This window comes from Zea mays, chromosome 7 (assembly GCF_902167145.1).
Source record: "Zea mays cultivar B73 chromosome 7, Zm-B73-REFERENCE-NAM-5.0, whole genome shotgun sequence".
Taxonomy (NCBI): Eukaryota; Viridiplantae; Streptophyta; class Magnoliopsida; order Poales; family Poaceae; genus Zea; species Zea mays.
Genome location: NC_050102.1, coordinates 20,294,783 through 20,317,294, shown reverse-complemented (window position 1 = coordinate 20,317,294; position 22,512 = coordinate 20,294,783). Strand labels below are relative to the sequence as shown.

General features: G+C 45.5%; 1 protein-coding gene and 2 non-coding genes across 3 annotated transcripts; all 3 read right to left on the bottom strand.

The window, feature by feature from the left end:
• Positions 1-17,729: 17,729 nt before the first annotated feature.
• On the bottom strand, positions 17,730-17,819 carry LOC111589860 (small nucleolar RNA snoR114). Its single transcript, XR_004851691.1, has one exon. It is a non-coding gene; the product is annotated as a small nucleolar RNA snoR114 (small nucleolar RNA).
• TRNAM-CAU (transfer RNA methionine (anticodon CAU)) lies at positions 17,820-17,908 on the bottom strand. Its single transcript is given in 2 exon segments — positions 17,820-17,855; positions 17,871-17,908. It is a non-coding gene; the product is annotated as a tRNA-Met (tRNA).
• Positions 17,909-17,953: 45 nt separating this feature from the next.
• LOC103632122 (chloroplast stem-loop binding protein of 41 kDa a, chloroplastic) lies at positions 17,954-20,063 on the bottom strand. The gene is made up of 6 exons (XM_008653968.4): positions 19,580-20,063; positions 19,339-19,460; positions 19,118-19,220; positions 18,893-19,034; positions 18,524-18,804; positions 17,954-18,406 (listed from the first exon to the last, which is right to left on the bottom strand). Exons 1-6 carry the CDS (start codon positions 19,949-19,951, stop codon positions 18,215-18,217), a joined length of 1,212 nt encoding a protein of 403 aa, XP_008652190.2. The 5' UTR covers positions 19,952-20,063; the 3' UTR covers positions 17,954-18,214.
• Between the last annotated feature and the right edge of the window lie 2,449 nt (positions 20,064-22,512).

The following is a 22,512-nucleotide window of genomic DNA, read 5'->3' as shown; positions in this document are numbered from 1 at the left end:
ATATCTAGGATTCCCACGAATTAATTGTACTTGAGTGGGGTTAAGGAAAATAAGAGCTCTTAGAATAACCTTAACCACTTCGTGGTCATCCCATTTTGTGCTCCCGAGGTTGCGCACTTGGTTCACCAAGGTCTTGAGCCGGTTGTACATGTCTTGTGGCTCCTCCCCTTGGCGAAGACGAAAGCGACCGAGCTCCCCCTCGATCGTTTCCCGCTTGGTGATCTTGGTGAGTTCATCACCCTCGTGCGCCGTCTTGAGTAGGTCCCAAATCTCCTTGGCGTTCTTCAATCCTTGTACTTTGTTGTATTCCTCCTTGCTTAGGGAGGCAAGGAGGATGGTTGCGGCTTGGGAGTTGAAGTGCTCGATTTGGGCCACTTCGTCCGTGTCGTAGTCCTCATCCCCTATTGATGGTGCCTGTACACCATACTCAACAACATCCCATATTCTTTTGTGGAGAGAGGTTAGATGAAATCGCATCAAATTACTCCACATAGCATAATCTTCACCATTAAAAGTTGGTGGTTTGCCTAATGGGACGGAAAGTAAAGGTGTATGTTTAGGAATGCGAGGGTAGCGTAGGGGGATCTTACTATACTTCTTGCGCTCTTGGCGCTTAGAAGTGACGGAGGGCGCATCGGAGTCGGAGGTAGAAGTTGATGAAGTGTCGGTCTCGTAGTAGACCACCTTCCTCATCCTCTTGTGCTTATCGCCTTTCCGATGCGGCTTGTGGGAAGAAGATTTTTCCTTCTTCTCTTTGTGGTGAGAAGAAGATTTCTTCTCCTTCCCTTTGTTGGAGGAGCTCTTCTTCTTCTCCCTCCTTTTGGTGCGGGACTCTTCCGATGAAGTGCTCCCGTAGCTTGTAGTGGGCTTTTCGCCGGTCTCCATCTCCTTCTTGGCGTGATCTCCCGACATCACTTCGAGCGGTTAGGCTCTAATGAAGCACCGGGCTCTGATACCAATTGATAGTCGCCTAGAGGGGGGGGTGAATAGGGCGAAACTGAAATTTACAAATATAAACACAACTACAAGCCGGGGTTAGCGTTAGTAATAATAAATGAGTCCGCAAGAGAGGGCGCAAAACAAATCGCAAGCAAATAAGGAGAGTGACACGTGGATTTGTTTTACCGAGGTTCGGTTCTTGCAAACCTACTCCCCGTTGAGGAGGCCACAAAGGCCGGGTCTCTTTCAACCCTTCCCTCTCTCAAACGGTCCCTCGGACCGAGTGAGCTTTCCTTCTTCTCAATCAACCGGGAACAAAACTTCCCCGCAAGGGCCACCACACAATCGGTGCCTCTTGCCTCGGTTACAATTGAGTGTTGATCACAAGAGCAAAAGAGAAAGAAAGAATGCGATCCAAGCGCAAGAGCTCAAAAGAACACGGCAAATCTCTCTCGCTAGTCACTAAAGGCTTGAGTGGAATTGGAGAGGATTTGATCTCTTTGTATGTGTCTAGAATTGAATGCCTAGCTCTTGTAAGTGGTTAGAAGTTGGAAAACTTGGATGCAATGAATGGTGGGGTGGTTGGGGTATTTATAGCCCCAACCACCAAATGTGGCCGTTGCTGGGAGCTCTCTGTTCGATGGCGCACCGGACAGTCCGGTGCACACCGGACAGTCCGGTGCCCCCTGCCACGTCAACGTTGCCGTTGGATTCCGACCGTTGGAGCTTCTGACTTGTGGGCCCGCCTGGGTGTCCGGTGCACACCGGACATGGACTGTTTGATGTCCGGTGCACCGGTATGGGCGATTCTGACTTCTGCGCGCGCTGCGCGCGCATTTAATGCACCGCAGGGAGCCGTTGGCGCCGCAGGGAGCCGTTGCTCCGCTGGCACACCGGACAGTCCGGTGCACACCGGACAGTCCGGTGAATTATAGCGGAGTGGCTGCCGCGCGAACCCGAGGCTGGCGAGTTCAGGAGGCCGAGCTTCCTTGGAGCACCGGACATGTCCGGTGCACACCGGACAGTCCGGTGAATTATAGCGCGCCGGCTTCCGAGAATTCCCGAGAGTGAAGAGTTGGAGTCTGAGTCCCCTGGTGCACCGGACAGGTACTGTTCACTGTCCGGTGGCACACCGGACAGTCCGGTGCGCCAGACCAGGGGTGCCCTCGGTTGCCCCTTTGCTCCTTTATTGAATCCAAAACTTGGTCTTTTTATTGGCTGAGTGTGAACTTTTTACACCTGTATAATCTATACACTTGGGCATACTAGTTAGTCCAAAGATTTGTGTTGGGCAATTCAACCACCAAAATTATGTAGGAACTAGGTGTAAGCCTAATTCCCTTTCACAAACCCAAAACACCACCCCCCTGTCCTATGAACTCCTTTACCGACTCCGGAAACCCTAAGTTTCCGGAACTCCGTGAAGGAAAGTTGTATTCAAGACATAAATAATAAGTTTATGCTATCTTTGCATCCTCATGAGCATCCCATGGCATCCATTCTTATACTTATGTATGGTTATGATTAGAACGTGAAGAAGAGATAGAAGTCACCGAAAGACAGTACACCACCACTTTCGGAATCCCAGGCCGGGAATAGTTTCTACTTCGATATCTGTGGATCCGAACCCGAATCACCTGTAAACGAAGGCAAGCCCTGGTGCATTTGCCACCTTCCTTGCTGTTTTAAAATCTTTCTCACTTGATTGCTGCATTAGGTGATAGGAGTTGCTTGATAAAACCATTCCTGCATTACCTTCCTTGAATTTGATTACCTTCCTTGATCACCTGTTTTACAAAAGCTTTTTGATGCTTAGCTTTGCTTTAGAAAAACAAAAGGTTTTGTTTTTACAAAATATGATGTGGCAAAAGTGGGTGGGATGTTTTTCGAAAATAAAACTTGATGATGGATCTATCAAAGGCCTTGATAGGTTCAACATCGGAAAAGATGTACCTCTGCCAGGTACCAAACTTTGGGTTTGAAATAATTAAGTTGAGACCGGGCGGGTGACTTGCACGAGAAGAGAGTCTCGGTGTAGTGTCTCCGTCTGAGTCGATTAAGGACCTTGTCGTTGTAGGCTTGATGATCGAGGACCCTTTAACTGGTCACATGCCTCGTCATGGGTAAGCCTTGCCTCGGGCAGACTAAGGCCGGAATAAGATAACATGAAATGGGCGTGGAGCAGTGGCGAGAGTAGCGTATACCCTCCGTGGCAAGAGGCTGGACGGTGGTGTATCTGTGCTCTCTGTTTGCGTGAACCTGATCCGGTCTTAAGAACCCCGGTGGCAGGTTGACATATGCAAGGGTTAAGTGCTACATATGTCGTGTGATTGGAGATCCTCAGCTGAGTATAATCGATTCGGATCGCCGTACCTTCGTGGTTATGAAGACTTGGTCACTGCCCTACACGTAGCATTCCACTAAAGACGATGGGCTTTTGTTAAGAAATTGGCTAGTGCAGGACCAGTGATTGAACTAGGGTAGAAAGAACTCTAGTGCAGGTAATTTTACTTAACTTGACAAATAAAATTGGATTTTTAAGGATCCACTTTAGTAAGCATTTGGTAACACCCCTGGTGTTACTATAACTAAAACTTGAGCATGGCATCATAAGCATTGGCATTGCATATGTTTGACACACCTAGAGTGCATTCACTAGGTAAAAATTTCAAACAAGTTGTATTGTTTTAATGTTTTTGCAAATAGAACCCTAGTTAAAGGACTTAACCCTAAATAGTGGTTAAAGGGGTAAATTTAACCCAAGTTGAGAAAACCTAAAAGCTTTAGGGTAAAAGTCATAAAATGACCCCAAGAATAAACTTGAATCACTTTTATACCCCTCGGATACCAGAAACCCTAATTGGAACCCTCGAAAACCCTGAAACCAAACCCTAGGGGCTTATGTGCAAAATTAGCCCACTTTTGGGTTAAAGTGCAAAAACCAAGCCAAATAAGTATTTTAAGTCATTTGGTTCACAAATATGTGGACTTGAAAGCCAAACCCTAAGTTTTGGACTTAAATGCAAAATGGACCTCACTTAGGTTTCATTCAAAGTCTGAAATTCAGTTTAGTTGGTTCAACTTTGGAGCCCTGTATCTTTTAAAATATAGGGATTTTGCCCAAAGTGACCACAACAAGTTTGTAGACCAATTAATGGAGAACAACTTTGCTTAAAGGTGTGAGCATTGTTGTTAAGGAAAAACTGAAGATAATCATGCCTGAAGTTGGACTGTCAGGCCAATATAGACTGAACTTCTGTTGGACAGTGACTTTGATCCAAGATTAAGAGCCATTTCGACTAAGATCCTGTGGGAATCTACCTAGGATTGCTCTAACAAAGTTGTAGGGCTACTATACATGAGCAACTTTGATGCAGACACCTCCTGCTGTTGTTATACAAAAATTGGAGAAAAATCTACTCAAAGTCGCTCTGTCAGAACTGGATTACAAAACTGAAACTGAACCTAAGGATAAAATAAGGTTCCAGTGAGATGAGTGCAAGTTTGATGCGCCATATCTTTGGATTCCCTCGGTCTTGACCCAAATGTCATGTATAAGAATTGAAGACTGTTGAATCAAGAACGAACTTTATTAAGGAATCTTGCCCGGTTATTCACAAGAATTATGAGAACTAGTCGATGGAAGGAGGTCGGTTCAGGTGACTGACGAAGATGTCCCATGGTACAGTAGACCTGTGGGGATCAGATCGACAGCTCGGCTCACCGCCGATGACCTTCGTCGTGATCCGTGCCGACCGGCGTCAAGATTCACGCCCGGGTAAGTAGATAACGCCGCAGGGAAATGGATCATTGCCGCCGGTGAGCTGGGTGCCACCTCGGTCAGCCGTGGTACTCCTCTCCTTGTTCACCGATCGCGCGGATGAGGTTTCACCGCTGTTGAGTCATCCCTGCCGTCCGCCGCGTGTCCAAACGCCTTACCACGTCGCAGCTAACCATCCTATACCTGGCCGGTGATCGCCGGAGGAGCCGCCACCGTGAAAGCCATATCTTCCACGCGCCAGTACCATTGTTCTCTCCGACCGCCAGCACATCCCGGTAAAATTGGGCGCCACCGCCGTTAGAGGCTATAAATTGCCGCCACCATCCGCTCCTTTAGGTAGTTACGCAACCAGTGAAGCAACTCGTGCTTCGAATCACCCCCTAGAGCTCGCAAATTTCTCGTTTCTCCCAAATTGGTTTTCCGCCGCCGCGATGAACACCTCCCCGTGGCCAGCCCAACTCAGGTTAGTTCCAGTGTCTCTGTTGCTTGTTCTAGTGTCCCTAGACCCTCCTCAAGCTCTACGACCCACCTAATGGAGCTAAACCACCCTGGGTCACCGTGAACGCCCGTGTTCTTCCCCGATGCCCGCGGTCGCCGTAGCCAGAGCAAACCGGGTAGCTATTCATGAAATTGTTTGAGGGAAAACCCTCGTTAGGTCTCAGATTTGATCTCTACCAAAGATTAGCGCCGGTCCTTGCGTAAATCGACCGGTGCGTGAGCTCGCCGGAGCTCTGCTGCGCCGCTCGACGACGAGGACTTCACCCTGCGAATAAATAGAAACCGAGGGACTTCACTGCAAACGGTCAGCGACACAAGAAACAGTAAACGAACTTGTATCCAGTTAGTCTATAACCCGAGGGCCCTTCTGCAAGATGGCCAACGCAGGAGCGGGCGCATACGCGGGCGCGCTTCTGCGCGAGGTTGGGCCGCCTAAGTCAGTTTGAGCCCAATACTGTTACACCTTTTCCTTTTTCTTTTTCAGTGGATCTTTAAAAATATATAGAAAATTACAGGAAAATCCTAAAAATATGAGACCAATTTTCCTAGGCTTCTTATTTTCCATAGTATTTAATAAAAATAAGTTTGTGATTTTTAGGGGAAATAAGAAATCTTGAGGCATTTAAAATAGCTTAAACTAACAGTTCTGGATTTTTAGAAATTAAATGATAATCCCAAAATTGCCCAAACTTTTTATGTAAGCTTTTCACATTATTTAGAAGCCTTGGGTAGAGTTTGAATTGATTTGGACCTTGTTTGATCACCAAACCCCAAAACACCCCCCTGCCCTTTGAACTCCTTTACCGACTCCGGAAACCCTAAGTTCTCGGAGTTCCGTGAAGGAAAGTTGTATTCAAGACTTAGTTAATAAATCTTTATTACCTTTGCACTCTCATGAGCATTACATGGCTTTCATTCTTATATATATACCTATATGGTTATATTTAGAAAACGAAGAAGAGAGTGAGGTGACTCAAGAGAAGACACCACCACCTTGGAATCTCAAGCAGAGACTTGGCTCTACTTCGACATCTACGAGTCCGAGCCTGACTCACCTACTAACAAAGGCAAGCCCCGGTGCATGCAACCCCTTTCCTTGTGTTTTTAAAATACTTTTTGCACACTTAAGTCTAGTGAAATGTGCATTAGGTTCATAGGAATTGCTTGAAACCCTTTGATGCATTGCTTTCCTTGATATCCATACCTTTATAGATACTTCTGTGAAGTATCAAAATTATGATTTACAAAAATGCTTAGCCTTGCTTAGATCTTGTGGATAGAGGTTGTCCTCAATTTAACTCGGGAGAGGATGGCTTCTACCTGCAAGAATATTTTCATTTGGAGCAATGGTGGGATCTTACTGCAAAGCTCCCTGTGATGCTCTTTTCATCCTTGGGAACAGAAACAATCCTAAGGATGGAAGTATGTAAATCGAGACTTGGGTTAGGAACAGGTGATGTTCTACCCAGGTTGATTAAGGATTAACGCGTATGTAGGCTTGATGATCGAGGACCCTTTAACTGGTCACATGCCTCGTCATGGGTAAGCCTTGCCTCGGGCAGACTAAGGCCGGAATAAGATAACACGAAATGGGCGTGGAGCGGTGGCGAGAGTAGCGTGTACCCTCCGTGGCAAGAGGCTGGACGGTGGTGTATCTGTGCTCTCGGTTTGCGTGAACCTGATCCGGTCTTAAGAACCCCGGTGGCGGGTTGACATATGCAAGGGTTAAGTGCTACATATTTCGTGTGATTGGAGATCCTCAGCTGAGTATAATCGATTCGGATCGCCGTACCTTCGCGGTTATGAAGACTTGGTCACTGCCCTGCAACCTAAAGTCAGGATGTGAACACTATGGATAAAAATGATGTTGTATTGATGAGATGTTGAAATTAGACTGGATGCAAATAGAGTCTATTAATACTTAATATGGCGTAAAAGATTGAAAATAAGGACTCACTTTAGTAAGCTACTTCTGCAAAAGTATAAGTTGATTTTTGCTAAAGCCTCTCCTTGACTCCTATTTATCCAGCATACCCTTGAGAGTCTTTTCCTTAGTCGGGTAAGACTTGCTGAGTAATTCCATACTCAGGGTTTATCCCTTTGTTGTTTTTAGGTGAGGAAGCGACAAATTTTTGTTGCTTTTGCTCCAAGGTGGTATCTAATGAAGAAAAACAAGAGTGAAGCTGCGGGAGGACGTGGTCCTCCATATAGGGTCTTTTTGTTTGAAAGCTATCGGGAGGAGTTTTTGCCTCCCTTGATATGTGTAATAATAATACTCAGCACTCGTTTATAGCTCTGGTCTGTAATAAGTAACTTGATCTTACTTTCTAAATAAATGTAAGTTTATGTAATTGCTTCCGCACTTCTATGTCTCCGATGTTCTGTAATGTCTGCAAGACGGGTGAAACGTTCCTGGTAAGGTAAGGAAAGATACCGAGCTTGTCAAGTAGTTCAGGGGCACCTACAGGGTTGTCTGAGGTCCGTTGGACAAGGACAACTGTGGGTGGGCCTAATTACTTGGGAGGTTCCGTCACAGCTGAGTTTGCTGTGACGGAACCTCCCAAGTAATTAGGCCCACCTACAGTTGTCCTTGTCTAACAGACATCAGACACCCTGTAGATGTTCCTAAGTCACTTGACAAATAAAATTGGATTTTTAAGGATCCACTTTAGTAAGCATTTCTGCAAAACAGAGTCTTTGAATATTGAAAAGCCTTACCTTGACTCCCACATAACCAGCATACCCTTGAGAGTCTTTTCTTTAGTCGGGTAAGACTTGCTGAGTAATTCCATACTCAGGGTTTATCCCTTCGTTGTTTTTAGGTGAGGAAGTAGCAGACTTTTGCTGCTTCTGTGCCAAGGTGGTTCCCAAAGAAGAAAAACAAGACTGAAGTGCGGGAGGACTCGGTCCTCCACATAGGATCTTTTGCTTATAGCTTATCGGGAGGAGTTTGTGCCTCCCTTGGTTTGTATAATATTACTACTCTGCACTCACTTTTAGTTCTGGTCTGTAATAACATAACTCAAGCTTGCTTTTGAAATAAATGTAAGTTTATGTAATTGCTTCCGCATGTCTTTATCTCCGATGTTCTGTAATGTCTGCAAGACGGGTGAGACGTTCCTGGTAAGGTAAGGAAAGATACCGAACTTGTCAAATGACTTAGGAACATCTACAGGGTGTCTGATGTCTGTTAGACAAGGACAACTGTAGGTGGGCCTAATTACTTGGGAGGTTCCGTCACAGCTGGTATCGGAGCGTAGCCCTTCTTTGCAGATATTATGAGGCATCTTCAAAAGGATTTTCGAAAGTCTTACCTAAAAATTCTTTTCTCTTCTTACCTAAGTATTCTGAAGAGTCTATCTTAAAGACCAGATAGGAAGAGTGCAATGTATAGAAGGTTGAATCAACTAAGGTTGATTCTGTAATTATACATGCATAATGCTAAGCACTATATTAATAAAATTTCCCCCTTAGAGAAATGTTGTCGCGCATCAGAAAGACCGCGCGCAAATCTACTAGACCTATTGGCATATTCCGCCATTAACTTGCCCCAAGACATGAAGAAAGTAGCAGTGGTAGCAATGATTCTATCGGGGATCTGGAAGCACAAGTCGAACTACTTCAATCAGAATTCCGTCACGGGAATGATCTATGGATCGCGGATGCAGCCATCCGCTACTTGCAAGACCAACTCGTGAAATGAGATTTAGCACTCGATTGGGTGGTTAACTCTCGTTTACTCGTCTGGGCTAAGGAAGCCAAAGCTCGAGCCCGTGTGGAGGAGCTTAGCTTAGCCATGGATAACTTGCAGGTCTATTATAATACACTACATGAAGAAGTTCATGTGTTGTATTCACAACTGCACCCGAACGTCCCTGCGAATCTTGTCGGGACAGAAGCCAGACCTTCTCATGTAGCGGGAGAAGCACTTGATCGTGAACTGGACCTTTTCAGGCCCCCTCCCTCTATGAAGTTGGTTGACGAATGGTTTTCTACGCCCGACAGTAAAGCTACCAAAAGTAAAAAAAGTGGCTTACCAGGTGCCCTTAACATTGGCCAGACGGGACTTTCCTACTAATATGGTTGTTCTGAAAAGCCAAGACATAGATGTCATTTTGGGCATGAACTGGTTAGTCCAGCAAAAAGCAATTCTCAACCTTGATCCGAGAACCATCAGGTTGAGTATGGCTAATAGAGAGTTGATGACTTGATTGCCTAAACCCAAGAATTAGGCTATATTCGTATTTAGTGAACCATGACCCGACCCAAAGTCGAATTTTCCGTTATCACATCATGACCAAACCCATACAAGTAAATGCCTAGATAATTTCTTTGTCGGACCTAGAGTATACCTAGACTTCAAACAAGGATCTCAAGTCGTGCCTCCTTTTAGAGCCATTCTCTTGATCAGCTGATGCAGGTTGAAGTCTCTAGTGTATTTGGCCTCTCCTCGCGGATCGTCGTGTTGCTCTATTAACCCAACCTAGAAAAGATATGTCCGACCATTTCTTTGAATTTGATGCCTTTAGTTCCTTCATATCTATCGAAGGCCTACCAACTTAATCATTGACCTTGTGATCCCTATGATGGGCATAGAAATATGCTTGGGCTGAATTAACAGTCTCCCATCCTACTTCTTTCATCAAGTTTAGGTTATGGCCATGCCTTGTTCACTTCCTTGGGCCATGATCTATTTGGATCTCTACTTGTAATCGTTCTTACAGGTGGAGTCTCTTTTGTACCTTGTCATCCTTGATTAGTTTAATTGTGTTGTGTGAGATTCAGTATTGGTGCCAGTTTTGTAATGGTGTCATGGTTAAGAACGTATGGTACTGCAACGAAGCTGAGGGCCTCCTGTGAATGTACACACAGGATTCTGCTGCTTGGCGCATGTTGGTATCAAGGTCTCTGGTCATGATCCATTGTGAAACTACACTGATATGTGATCTTCTGTGGACTCCTTCCTTGAAACAATTTCTATGTTGTTTGATAAGAGATCAAGCAACATCTGTCATTTCCATTGGATCAAAAGGGCATACCACTTTCATATGTGGTCTTATTTCTTTTGATCTTGGTAGTGACTACTCACACAAGTTCCCTTTGCATCCTTTGTGTAAAGGTGAAGCCTTGGAGCTTTTTAGTGTTGGAAAACAACTAATTAGCTCTCAACTGGAGATTGACTTTCCCTGCTGCTGAAATGCAGGAGTTTGTTCATTCGCTCTCCTAATTAATCCATGCATTCCCTAACCAAGTGGATAATTCATCTTGCATGGAGAAACGAATGAACCACATGACCAAATGGATTTTTACCCAAATGCATGACCTTTTTGCTTGCAAATGTGAACTCTCAACCCCTTGGCTTACCAATGGTACTGAGAGGATTTGCTTAATGTCAAAAGTAGTTCAACAAGTTGGTTTTGACTAACTTGTAACTGCCCGTTGAACGAATGCTGAGTTTAGAGATCATTTTATCGAGTTGTCTAAACTCACTTTGGTTCAACCCACTACAAAGAAAGTACTTACCAAAGTCAAGTTAAGTTGACCAGTAAATTATCGCTCTAGTCGCGCCTCGACCACCTCACACATGTTTTTCCTGCATGTGTGATCATGCCGATCCATGACTAGTGCTGGATAAAATGGACTGGTTGCAAAGTCCGCATTTTTAGATCCCTCCGCTGGTGATTTTTCTTGAATCTATATCACCTTTCGTGGACTTGGATTCCCTGGCTAACACGAGTTATCCGTGATGTTATTCGACATTCACACCCGTCTCGTGTGCTATGAACCTACTGTAACCGCTTGTTGGTAAACCTCTTCTTGTGTGTTTTACCCAAGATGGTGCATCTGATTCTATTGGGTAAAGTTGCATAATTGCCACCCAACAGACTCAGATAGTACAGTGTCATCAGAAAAAGCAAGTTGCACACATGGAACCTTATGAGTTCTTCTGGTGGGCAAAGATGCAAATTGAAATTGCACACTATGTGGCTAGATGTGACACTTGTAAACGAGTCAAGGCCATATATATGAAGACTGTTGGTCCATTACAATCCTTACCTATCCCAACATGGAAAGGGGAAGATATTGTATGGACTTTATCGTGGGATTACCCAGGACTACAAAAGGGTATGACTCTATCTGGGTTATTGTTGATCGGCTTACGAAAATTACTCATTCTCTGCCAGTCAAGACAAATCACCCGGCTACTGTCTATGCCCAATTATACATTGCTCATATTCTTAGTCTGCATGGTGTTCCAAAGACCATAGTGTCGGATCGTGGACCTCAGTTCGTATCCAAATTTTGGGAAAAACTTCATAAATCCCTGGGTACTAAGTTGCTCCACAGCTCGACCTATCATCTTCAAACCAGTGGGCAGACTGAGAGGGTAAACCAAGTACTGGAAGATATGCTACGGGCATGTGTTCTGGAATTCCCACAGAAATGGGATGAATGTTTGCCCTTAGCGGAGTTTTCACATAATAATAGCTATCAAGAAAGCATTAAGATGGCACCCCTTTGAAGCTTTGTATGGACGACGGTGTCGTACTCCGCTAAAATGGTCTGAACCTGGGGAAAGGTACTTCTTTAGGCCAGTTATGGTGAAAGAGGTCGAAGAAAAGGTTCAGAGAATTATTTATAATATGAAAAGGCACAAGCTCGTCAGAAGAGTTATGCAGACACACGGCGAAGGCCCTTATATTTCCTGGAAGGAGACTATGTTTACTTGAAGGTCTCACCAATGAAAGGTGTATCGCGTTTTGGGGTTAAAGGGAAGCTTGCACCCAGGTACATTGGTCCATTCCTGGTGCTTGAGCAATGTGGACCAGTGGCATACCGACTTCAGCTCCCCGAAACATTGTCTGCTGTGCATAATGTGTTCCACGTGTCACAATTGAAAAAGTGTCTTCGGGTTCCTGATCGAACCGTTGAAGTGACTGATGTTGTCCTGGAACCAGATTTAACATACTCGGAACATCCTATTCGAGTTCTGGATCAAAAGGATAGGATCACCCGAAGAAAGACTCTCAAGTTCTACAAGATACAGTGGAACCAGCATTCTGAAGATGAAGCTACTTGGGAAACTCAAGACTTCTTGAATAAGAATTTCCCAGGCTTTCTAGCCTCCTGTAATTTGTAAAGTGTATATAGTTATTGTAATAAAGAAGTGACCCCCACATCACCCCTGCCTTGTACCAGAATTTAAGAAATAAAAATGTGATGTGTTTCCTTTACCATTACCTACCCTAGGATCTTAATCTCGGGACGAGATTCTTTTATGGGGGGAAGGATGTAACACCCCTGGTGTTACTATAACTAAAACTTGAGCATGGCATCATAAGCATTGGCATTGCATATGTTTGACACACCTAGAGTGCATTCACTAGGTAAAAATTTCAAACAAGTTGTATTGTTTTAATGTTTTTGCAAATAGAACCCTGGTTAAAGGACTTAACCCTAAATAGTGGTTAAAGGGGTAAAACTTAACCCAAGTTGAGAAAACCTAAAAGCTTTAGGGTAAAAGTCATAAAATGACCCCAAGAATAAACTTGAATCACTTTTATACCCCTGGGATACCAGAAACCCTAATTGCAACCCTGGAAAACCCTGAAACCAAACCCTAGGGGCTTATGTGCAAAATTAGCCCACTTTTGGGTTAAAGTGCAAAAACCAAGCCAAATAAGTATTTTAAGTCATTTGGTTCACAAATATGTGGACTTGAAAGCCAAACCCTAAGTTTTGGACTTAAATGCAAAATGGACCTCACTTAGGTTTCATTCAAAGTCTGAAATTCAGTTTAGTTGGTTCAACTTTGGAGCCCTGTATCTTTTAAAATATAGGGATTTTGCCCAAAGTGACCACAACAAGTTTGTAGACCAATTAATGGAGAACAACTTTGCTTAAAGGTGTGAGCATTGTTGTTAAGGAAAAACTGAAGATAATCATGCCTGAAGTTGGACTGTCAGGCCAATATAGACTGAACTTCTGTTGGACAGTGACTTTGATCCAAGGTTAAGAGCCATTTCGACTAAGATCCCGTGGGAATCTACCTAGGATTGCTCTAACAAAGTTGTAGGGCTACTATAAATGAGCAACTTGGATGCAGACACCTCCTGCTGTTGTTATACAAAAATTGGAGAAAAATCTACTCAAAGTCGCTCTGTCAGAACTGGATTACAAAACTGAAACTGAACCTAAGGATAAAATAAGGTTCCAGTGAGATGAGTGCAAGTTTGATGCGCCATATCTTTGGATTCCCTCGGTCTTGACCCAAATGTCATGTATAAGAATTGAAGACTGTTGAATCAAGAACGAACTTTATTAAGGAATCTTGCCCGGTTATTCACAAGAATTATGAGAACTAGTCGATGGAAGGAGGTCGGTTCAGGTGACTGACGAAGATGTCCCATGGTACAGTAGACCTGTGGGGATCAGATCGACAGCTCGGCTCACCGCCGATGACCTCCGTCGTGATCCGTGCCGACCGGCGTCAAGATTCACGCCCGGGTAAGTAGATAACGCCGCGGGGAAATGGATCATTGCCGCCGGTGAGCTGGGTGCCACCTCGGTCAGCCGTGGTACTCCTCTCCTTGTTCACCGATCGCGCGGATGAGGTTTCACCGCTGTTGAGTCATCCCTGCCGTCCGCCGCGTGTCCAAACGCCTTACCACGTCGCAGCTAACCATCCTATACCTGGCCGGTGATCGCCGGAGGAGCCGCCACCGTGAAAGCCATATCTTCCACGCGCCAGTACCATTGTTCTCTCCGACCGCCAGCACATCCCGGTAAAATTGGGCGCCACCGCCGTTAGAGGCTATAAATTGCCACCACCATCCGCTCCTTTAGGTAGTTACGCAACCAGTGAAGCAACTCGTGCTTCGAATCACCCCCTAGAGCTCGCAAATTTCTCGTTTCCCCCAAATTGGTTTTCCGCCGCCGCGATGAACACCTCCCCGTGGCCAGCCCAACTCAGGTTAGTTCCAGTGTCTCTGTTGCTTGTTCTAGTGTCCCTAGACCCTCCTCAAGCTCTACGACCCACCTAATGGAGCTAAACCACCCTGGGTCGCCGTGAACGCCCGTGTTCTTCCCCGATGCCCGCGGTCGCCGTAGCCAGAGCAAACCGGGTAGCTATTCATGAAATTGTTTGAGGGAAAACCCTCGTTAGGTCTCAGATTTGATCTCTACCAAAGATTAGCGCCGGTCCTTGCGTAAATCGACCGGTGCGTGAGCTCGCCGGAGCTCTGCAGCGCCGCTCGACGACGAGGACTTCACCCTGCGAATAAATAGAAACCGAGGGACTTCACTGCAAACGGTCAGCGACACAAGAAACAGTAAACGAACTTGTATCCAGTTAGTCTATAACCCGAGGGCCCTTCTGCAAAATGGCCAACGCAGGCGCGGGCGCGTACGCGGGCGCGCTTCTGCGCGAGGTTGGGCCGCCTAAGTCAGTTTGAGCCCAATACTGTTACACCTTTTCCTTTTTCTTTTTCAGTGGATCTTTAAAAATATATAGAAAATTACAGAAAAATCCTAAAAATATGAGACCAATTTTCCTAGGCTTCTTATTTTCCATAGTATTTAATAAAAATAAGTTTGTGATTTTTAGGGGAAATAAGAAATCTTGAGGCATTTAAAATAGCTTAAACTAACAGTTCTGGATTTTTAGAAATTAAATGATAATCCCAAAAATTGCCCAAACTTTTTATGTAAGCTTTTCACATTATTTAGAAGCCTTGGGTAAGGTTTGAATTGTTTTGGACCTTGTTTGATTACCAAACCCAAAACACCACCCCCCTGTCCTATGAACTCCTTTACCGACTCCGGAAACCCTAAGTTCCCGGAACTCCGTGAAGGAAAGTTGTATTCAAGACATAAATAATAAGTTTATGCTATCTTTGCATCCTCATGAGCATCACATGGCATCCATTCTTATACTTATGTATGGTTATGATTAGAACTTGAAGAAGAGATAGAAGTCACCGAAAGACAGGACACCACCACCTTCGGAATCCCAGGCCGGGAATAGTTTCTACTTCGATATCTGTGGATCCGAACCCGAATCACCTGTAAACGAAGGCAAGCCCCGGTGCATTTGCCACCTTCCTTGCTGTTTTAAAATCTTTCTCACTTGATTGCTGCATTAGGTGATAGGAGTTGCTTGATAAAACCATTCCTGCATTACCTTCCTTGAATTTGATTACCTTCCTTGATCACTTGTTTTACAAAAGCTTTTTGATGCTTAGCTTTGCTTTAGAAAAACAAAAGGTTTTGTTTTTACAAAATATGATGTGGCAAAAGTGGGTGGGATGTTTTTCGAAAATAAAACTTGATGATGGATCTATCAAAGGCCTTGATAGGTTCAACATCGGAAAAGATGTACCTCTGCCAGGTACCAAACTTTGGGTTTGAAATAATTAAGTTGAGACCGGGCGGGTGACTTGCACGAGAAGAGAGTCTCGGTGTAGTGTCTCCGTCTGAGTCGATTAAGGACCTTGTCGATGTAGGCTTGATGATCGAGGACCCTTTAACTGGTCACATGCCTCGTCATGGGTAAGCCTTGCCTCGGGCAGACTAAGGCCGGAATAAGATAACACGAAATGGGCGTGGAGCGGTGGCGAGAGTAGCGTGTACCCTCCGTGGCAAGAGGTTGGACGGTGGTTTATCTGTGCTCTCGGTTTGCGTGAACCTGATCCGGTCTTAAGAACCCCGGTGGCGGGTTGACATATGCAAGGGTTAAGTGCTACATATGTCGTGTGATTGGAGATCCTCAGCTGAGTATAATCGATTCGGATCGCCGTACCTTCGCGGTTATGAAGACTTGGTCACTGCCCTACACGTAGCATTCTAATAAAGACGATGGGCTTTTGTTAAGAAATTGGCTAGTGCAGGACCAGTAATTGAACTAGGGTAGAAAGAACTCTAGTGCAGGTAATTTTACTTAACTTGACAAATAAAATTGGATTTTTAAGGATCCACTTTAGTAAGCATTTCTGCAAAACAGAGTCTTTGAATATTGAAAAGCCTTACCTTGACTCCCACATAACCAGCATACCCTTGAGAGTCTTTTCTTTAGTCGGGTAAGACTTGCTGAGTAATTCCATACTCAGGGTTTATCCCTTCGTTGTTTTTAGGTGAGGAAGTAGCAGACTTTTGATGCTTCTGTGCCAAGGTGGTTCCCAAAGAAGAAAAACAAGACTGAAGTGCGGGAGGACTCGGTCCTCCACATAGGATCTTTTGCTTATAGCTTATCGGGAGGAGTTTGTGCCTCCCTTGGTTTGTATAATATTACTACTCTGCACTCACTTTTAGTTCTGGTCTGTAATAACATAACTCAAGCTTGCTTTTGAAATAAATGTAAGTTTATGTAATTGCTTTCGCATGTCTTTATCTCTGATGTTCTGTAATGTCTGCAAGACGGGTGAGACGTTCCTGGTAAGGTAAGGAAAGATACCGAACTTGTCAAGTGACTTACGAACATCTAAAGGGTGTCTGATGTCTGTTAGACAAGGACAACTGTAGGTGGGCCTAATTACTTGGGAGGTTCCGTCACAGCAGAAGACGCGGATCTACGAAAGAAGACATGGATCCGAGGGTTGACTGCTGAGGAGGAACACACTACTCCCCATCTCGCCTCCACTAGATAAAGGAAGAAAGGCATTAAAAGCTTTCGCACTAAACTTAGAAGAAGCTCTATCATCGGTCGCGGGTACCCATTGCCATCTCTATTTGTTATCTGTAAGTTGAAGTTCTCTTTTCTGTTCTTATTCTAACTATTTTTATATAGCCTTAAAAATGACTTGTATCTTTCATAATGGACTGCTGCTGATTGGATGAATTTTCAGGTGATAATGCATGCTGGGAGTATGTTGCATAACTTCATCCATTGATTTCAATGAAGCTAATGTCATGGAATGTAATTCTCACCAGTTTGTTGTACCAGTACAATGAATGGATTCAACATGTTTGAACTGGTCCTTAGTACCTGTGCATGTTTGAAGTGGTCCAATATTCCCTATCTCTAGAAATGTGGATTATGTCTTGTTCTTCTCTTCTTGGCAATATGATGACATGAATCCTAAGATTGTTGCCTCTGATATCTTCATCACATGTCACTTTATTTTTGTTGTTGTTATATGGCTAAACGATGTCTTTGCTTGTTACATATCAAATTTATTTGTGATGTATCATTGTTACGTGTTGTGTGGTTGTCAATTTCATATAAAATATAATATGATCATACTTTTTTTAGAGGATGAGAATTTATTGAAGACCCGATACTCGAATTGAGATGAGTACGGGTATGGCTATAACTTCGTGGGAATGTGGTTGATGTGTCCAAGCCCGGTTTAGAATTCTCTATTGACATCGAGTTTGGAATTCTCTGTTGACATTCTTGACATGTCTAAATATGGTGGATCGTTGGAACTTGGAAGAGAGATTTTATAGAAAAAAATAGCGTGGATATCACATGAGGTCCGTATTTTTTAAATTTAATAAAAAAAATAAAAGAGAGCTCAGATGCGCGTCTTATCCGTCTGGGAATCAGACGGCTGTGATGGACCCAACCAATCACTACGAGCGCAGAAATCTATCATTGCTCTGGGGTGAGAGAGGCTCGAACTCTCGACCTCAGGATCACTCGCATTTCAGCTATGAGACCTACGCGCTAGCCAACTGCGCCACCACCCCGTTGTTGTTCAGAAATCCACGTTGAGCTATACATAGCCATCTACATTCAACAAACAAACAGTCGATCAGTCGTGGACAAACATGTTTTCCTCTCTTCATCCTTGTACAAAAACCAAAGCGAAAAAACAAAAAAAAATGTTTGTCGTATTTTGTAACGTTCGTTTGCGACATCGTGCATGTCGGGCGTACGTAGTTTTTATAGTTTTTACGAGAGAAATCTCTAAACCGGACGCCACCGGGAGTATAGAGTATAGACGATGGTGTGGTGCGGCGCTGTCGGTGCCGGCCGGGTGTTATTATACTATACTATACGGCGACGCTCGCCGGCGCCTTGCCGACGGCAGCGAGGATCACGTCGTCGAGGTCGAAGGCCATGGGCTTGTCGCCGCGGCCGCTGGCGGCGTACTCGGCGTACCTCTCCTTGAGGTCCTCCGGCAGGTTGGTGGTGCTCGTCCACCCCAGCGCCTCCTTCGCCGCCCGGGGCTCCGAGTAGAAATGCTGCCAGTGCCCGGTTCAGTCCAGCCAGCAGCATTGATCGGGCGATCGGCTAATCGCCCACCCAGGCCGTGGTAAGATTAGAAACGAACAACGGCCGGGGAATCATCAGCCGCTTACCATGTTGCGGAACGGGAAGGCCTTCTTGGCGTCGACGCCGACGGCGGCGGGGTCGTAGAGCACGATATCCACGGCGTCGGCGCCCGCGGCCGCCGCGCACAGCTTGGCCATGCCGGCCAGCGTCACGGCGCGGTCCGACACGCAGTTGAAGACCCTGCCGGCCGCCGCGCCGGGCTTCTCCACGGCCAGCGACAGCATGCTGGACAGGTCCCGGACGTGCGCCACGTTGGTCAGCTGCATCCCGTTCCCCGGGATCGGCACCGGCCGGTTCCGCACGATCCCTGCATGGACGGACCATGGAGGTCGTCATGGTCGTCGGAGAAGAGAGGAGAATAATGAGAATGAATCCAAGGCTGGGCTGTTTATTACTGTCGAAGAACCACTCCTCGCAGTCCTTGTTGTTGCCGGAGCCGATCATGTACTGCGGCCGGAACGACGCCCAGCAGCTGCCGAACTGCTCCGCGATGTACTTCTCCACGCCCACGTGGCCGGCGCTCTCCTTCACGGCGTCCTGCGCGCGCCATTGTTGCTTTGGCAGTCAGTCACGGATGCATGGGATGCTGGCTGAGCGCGCAGGCGGGCGTGCATCGTTACCCCCTCCACGTGCGGCGGCTCCTCCGTCGGCTTATAGATGCCCGCGCTGCTGATGAACAGGAACTGCCCCACGCCGGCCGTCTTGGCCCAGTCCGCCACCGGCCTGCGGACGCACGCATAGCGGCACAGTCACCAGCGAGACACGCATGCATTCGTCGATGTCTGCTGTCTGCATATGGCGAAGCGAAATGCAGAGGGGGCGCGAGGAGTCTCGGACGTACTTGACGGCGTCGAGGTCCTTGCCGTTGTTGTCGAGGACGACGTCGAACGACGCGCCTCCCACGGCCGCGCCGACGTCAGCCGGGTCACCCCACACCGTCCTCCCGCCGGCGCTCGTCAGCTCCTGCACACCACACGAACGACGAAACAGTCCAGTCCGTCAAAAGCTCGATCGAGTTCGAGACCAAGAACGAAACCGCCGACGCCTAAGCCTAACGCGGCAGCAAAGATCGGCCGGGTTACCGAGAAGCGGGAGAACGGGGGTTTCTTCATCTTGTCGGAGGCCTCGTCGCCGACGGTGAGCACGGTGACGGCGTGCCCGGCGGCGAGCAGCTCCTTGGCGAAGTAGAACCCGATGACGGCGTGCCCGCCGCCGTTGGTGTTCACGATCAGCACGCTCTTCCTGGCCTCCGCGCGCACCGTGACGGTGGCGCGGGCCGCCGCCGCCGCCGCGCGCCTCCTCCTCGTCCTCGCAGCGACCGCGCACGGGAACGCGCCGACGAAGGACGACGGCAGCGACGTCGAGGAGGGGCCCCGCGGGCGAGCGGTGGAGGCCGATAGATGGGCCGACGCGGAGGCGGTGGCCGTGGAGGCAGCGGCGGCGCACAGGGCCATCGCTGGTGGGGTGGCGGGGCAGGAGAGATGAGTGGGGGGAGAGTGATGAGTGGTGGACGCAGGATTGGGGGATCGTCCATCACTCACACGCCCGGGAAAAGGAAGAGTATTGGGTCCTATCCTACCATTCATTAGCATACTTAAGCTGTGGATGCTAGATCTATTGCTGAGTCATTAGTGTAATAGCTGCTCAAGGTTTAGTAGCCTTCTGTTTGTGCGGATCTAGTTTTAGTTGGACTGCATACCCATGTTTTTATTCCTCAGGCTAAGTTAGTGTATTTGATGCTATTTGAACTTGGTTGTAGGAGCCATCATACTTTACCATTGAACACAATATCATTGTTTACTAGGTATATGCCCGTGCGTTGCAACGGGTGACACTTGTGCACGCATAGATCATCATTTACTGGTGTTATCAATCGACGAGTCACACTTGTGTATACATATGTTATTGTTTAGTAATGTTATTAACCGAACTCTTGGCGGCAAGCGAGGGAGGTGGCATCGGAAGGCAGGCTCGGGACAGGGCATCGGGTGTGTGCGACCGCGAATCGCGTCGAGAGGTAGGCTCGGGGGCAGCAGGTGGCTAGAGGTCGTGGCACGCGAAGCGCGGTGCGGTTGAAGTGAGAGGCGGGGAAGGGCTGGAGGAGGACATGCGTGGATTGTTGTGCCAAAAGTGTCGAGTCCATTTGTCAGAGATAGGAAAGGCAGAACCAGAGAGGGTCAACCTACCCCCTTACCTTCTTCATAGTAGTATAGTCAGTTACATGTACGTTGTTACGGACATACATAAACCTTGTTTAAATAAGATAGTTATTTAAACGTGTTCCAACAGTGTTCCAACAGAATTTGCGAGTAAAGTTTGTTTTGTGTTTATACCTTTCCCTCGTGATCTTCTAGACTGCCTTCTTCATCGAGATAAGTAGAGATTGACATATCCTATTTTAACATGAACCATTCCTATATTTCAGTTACCAACTGTATTTCTCTATGTGCGTGAAACATTGTGGGTTCCACAATATTGTATAAAGCTTGGATATATTGGGCACCAACTATATATGAAGCTAGTTTATCCATGTCAACTTCTGTACAACTTTACATCCATAAGCTATATTTGCATAACTGGATTGCTGGTGCAGTAGCTGCCTAATAGGGAGTTAACTAAGTAAAAGGAAATGAGCCACAGAACAAGCAATAATCACCTGCATCTTCATGCCATCTTCAGCAAGCCACAAGTAATCATAGACTCGTGGGATATGAAGTTAGAAGGCATTCGAGTTTTGATCTTCAATCCATCAAGCAAGCACATTCAATACCTCCACAAGGTTCCTTGCAGTAATCAGTCGAACAACATTAAAAAATAAAACAGTGTACACTTATAATAAAAGTTTCTCAAGTTATGAGCATAAAATTCAACAAAACTGACAAATGAGAGTCAGAAACACACTATACTCAAGAGTCAAGACAAAGGAATCCATCCCAGACATCAAGGCACTAACAGAAGGATATTTTTTGTTAATGTAAATTGTTGGAGCAAAAAGAGAAAATCATTTCCCATAGTTTGAACATATCATTCAACTAATGTCTTGTTTGGCATAAACCTATACTGTTACAAAGGACTGTGGATTGCATAACTGGATACAGTTAGCAAAATCACAAGTGCTTATAGCATAAAATGCATTTACCATGAATACATGATACATATCACATGACAATCATAGTGAATGAGGTGGAAGAAGTGACACATCACATAACCCACGGTGAATATTGTAATATTTAACAAAAATATATGGTGGACTCGTAAAAAAAATTAGTCAGGCAATTCAGGAGAGTAGCGCGTTAATGCCATAGTAAGCTAAGACAACACAAGCTGAAAGTTAAATGAAGCACTGAAATCTCAAACAAGACATTAGTTGATGGCGATGAGTGTTGGGCACTTGAATAGAAACCTAAGGCATTTATTCCTCTCAGTTGCTAAAAATCATCCGGCCAACACCCACCTGAATATAAAAGTTACAGAATCAGTTATTAACTCCTTTCATACTTTTTCAGAAAACAATAACTGACAGACAACCAGCAAATGAAAAAAATATAGCTTGTACAAAAACCTAAGGCATTTATTCCTCCCAGTTGCTGAAAAATCATTAGGCCAACACCCACTTGAATATCAAAGTTACAGAATTAGTTATGGACTTCTTTCATACTTTTTATAAAAAAATAACTGATAGACTGGCAACATTAATCTCAGGATTTTGTTAGCTAACAAGAAAACAATAAGGTAGTTTTAAGAAAATAAATTAAATGGATAAAATTCTTACCGTGACTGCACATATATTTTTGCTCTGAAATAAATCTTGAATCCTGGCCTTAGTCAATCAACAAACCTATTCTATATAATCCTAGATAGAATGTTTAGTTTGAATATCTTATGATCTACATTGTTTGATAAATGGAAGCTATGTTCAGAATAAATTACTTTGATCTCAGTAGCCTCTTCAGAAACATCAGAACATCCCCCCCAAACTTTTGTAATGATGAAGCATGGAAATTCTCTCTCTTTC

Excerpts from the sequence above, each read along its gene's own strand:
- LOC103632122 (XM_008653968.4), bottom strand. The coding sequence starts at position 19,951 with ATGGCCCTGTGCGCCGCCGCTGCCTCCACGGCCACCGCCTCCGCGTCG. Across the intron at positions 19,035-19,117 it reads AGCCGCCGCACGTGGAGGGG|GACGCCGTGAAGGAGAGCGC; the intron begins GTAACGATGCAC and ends TGGCGCGCGCAG. Across the intron at positions 18,805-18,892 it reads CGAGGAGTGGTTCTTCGACA|GGATCGTGCGGAACCGGCCG; the intron begins GTAATAAACAGC and ends CCGTCCATGCAG.